General features: G+C 34.9%; 1 protein-coding gene across 1 annotated transcript in view; it reads right to left on the bottom strand.

Annotated features, from left to right (window-relative positions):
* Positions 1–1,265, bottom strand: part of CEP63 (centrosomal protein 63kDa) — a 55,517-nt gene that overhangs the window by 37,015 nt on the left and 17,237 nt on the right. The window contains exon 2 of the mRNA XM_008568220.1: positions 387–564. Within this exon, the coding sequence (XP_008566442.1) occupies positions 387–564 (178 nt within the window). The remainder of the gene's footprint in view (positions 1–386; positions 565–1,265) is intronic.

Genomic DNA, 1,265 nt, shown 5'->3' with positions numbered 1-1,265 from the left:
GTTTGTACCCATTAGTACATAATTTTGTTTTGGCGACTGGCCAGTACAGGTTTCTGAACCCGTGACCTTCGTGTTACCAACACCACACTCTAACCAACTGAGCTAACTGCTCCTGTATTATCTTTTATTGCCATTTTTCCACAAACATTTCAAAGTAAGGTCGCATTACATGTAACTAAGGTAAAATGATCCTTGAAATACATATTACTATTCATATATATTTTCACAATGAATTTTTCTTCTGAAAGAAACCATCAGAATTTTATAAAAAACAATAAAGAAACTTGGTACACAAATTTCTTCAACAAATGAAATATTTAAGAAACATGTTTAATATAAAAGACGAGCTCAATATATCAAAATGAAGAATGAATTGATTGCTTTACCTCTTGCTGTTTCACATCCAACTGACTCCTGAGAGTCTTAAGTTCTCGTTCACGGTTGTCCAAGCAAGATTCTAGAGCATGTGTCTGCCCTTCCCATTCGGATTTTTTATGAGCCACCATTATGTCAATCTGTTTCATGAGCTCCTGTAGTTCTGCTTCACAGGATGTCAAAAATCCCCTACAAGTAAGAACAGATCATTAAGAACACAGAACATATGTCAAATCAGCTTTTCATCTTCCACATGTAAAAATATGGCAGATGTAAACCTACCTGAAGTAGAACAATGTCAATTAATAATTTGCCAGAAGCAAAGAAGAGGATTTCTGAGCTTTTGCTTTTAATGCTCATATTAAGATAATTACTTATTCCACAGAATATTTTGTCTTCCTCTAATGGCCAACCTAAAACCCAAGTCATCTGGCCAAACACAAGATTGATGTTTTAACTGTCTTGTGGAGTGAGACTTCTACAACTAAGAATTAGATCTTTTGTAATATTTTAGGCAAGCTTTCAGAAGAATCCAGACAAGTCTACATGTCACATTCTCAACTATCCAAAATCAAAAGTATTGGAAGCAAGCAGGCTACTATGCAGGCAAGTGATAATACAATTTCAAGAACTGCTTCAAGAAATTCATCCTTGAGCCACACTTACTTCAACTATTTTTTCCCACCTTATTGTTAGAAAGTTACTGCAACGTACCTTATTAGTATAAACTTACTGATATCCTTCCAAGTTTTATGAGGAGCCAGATATTGCAGAGGTGGAAACAGAGGTGAACATAGAGGTATTAGATTCAAAGGAGTTTCCTAAGGCTTAAACAAGTTTTTTAAAGCGCATTGTTCTTAGTGTCACAGAACATCTGTACTTTTACTTTT

Source organism: Galeopterus variegatus, unplaced genomic scaffold (assembly GCF_000696425.1).
Source record: "Galeopterus variegatus unplaced genomic scaffold, G_variegatus-3.0.2 Scaffold388, whole genome shotgun sequence".
Classification (NCBI taxonomy): domain Eukaryota; kingdom Metazoa; phylum Chordata; class Mammalia; order Dermoptera; family Cynocephalidae; genus Galeopterus; species Galeopterus variegatus.
This window is presented reverse-complemented; position numbering and strand designations above follow the sequence as displayed.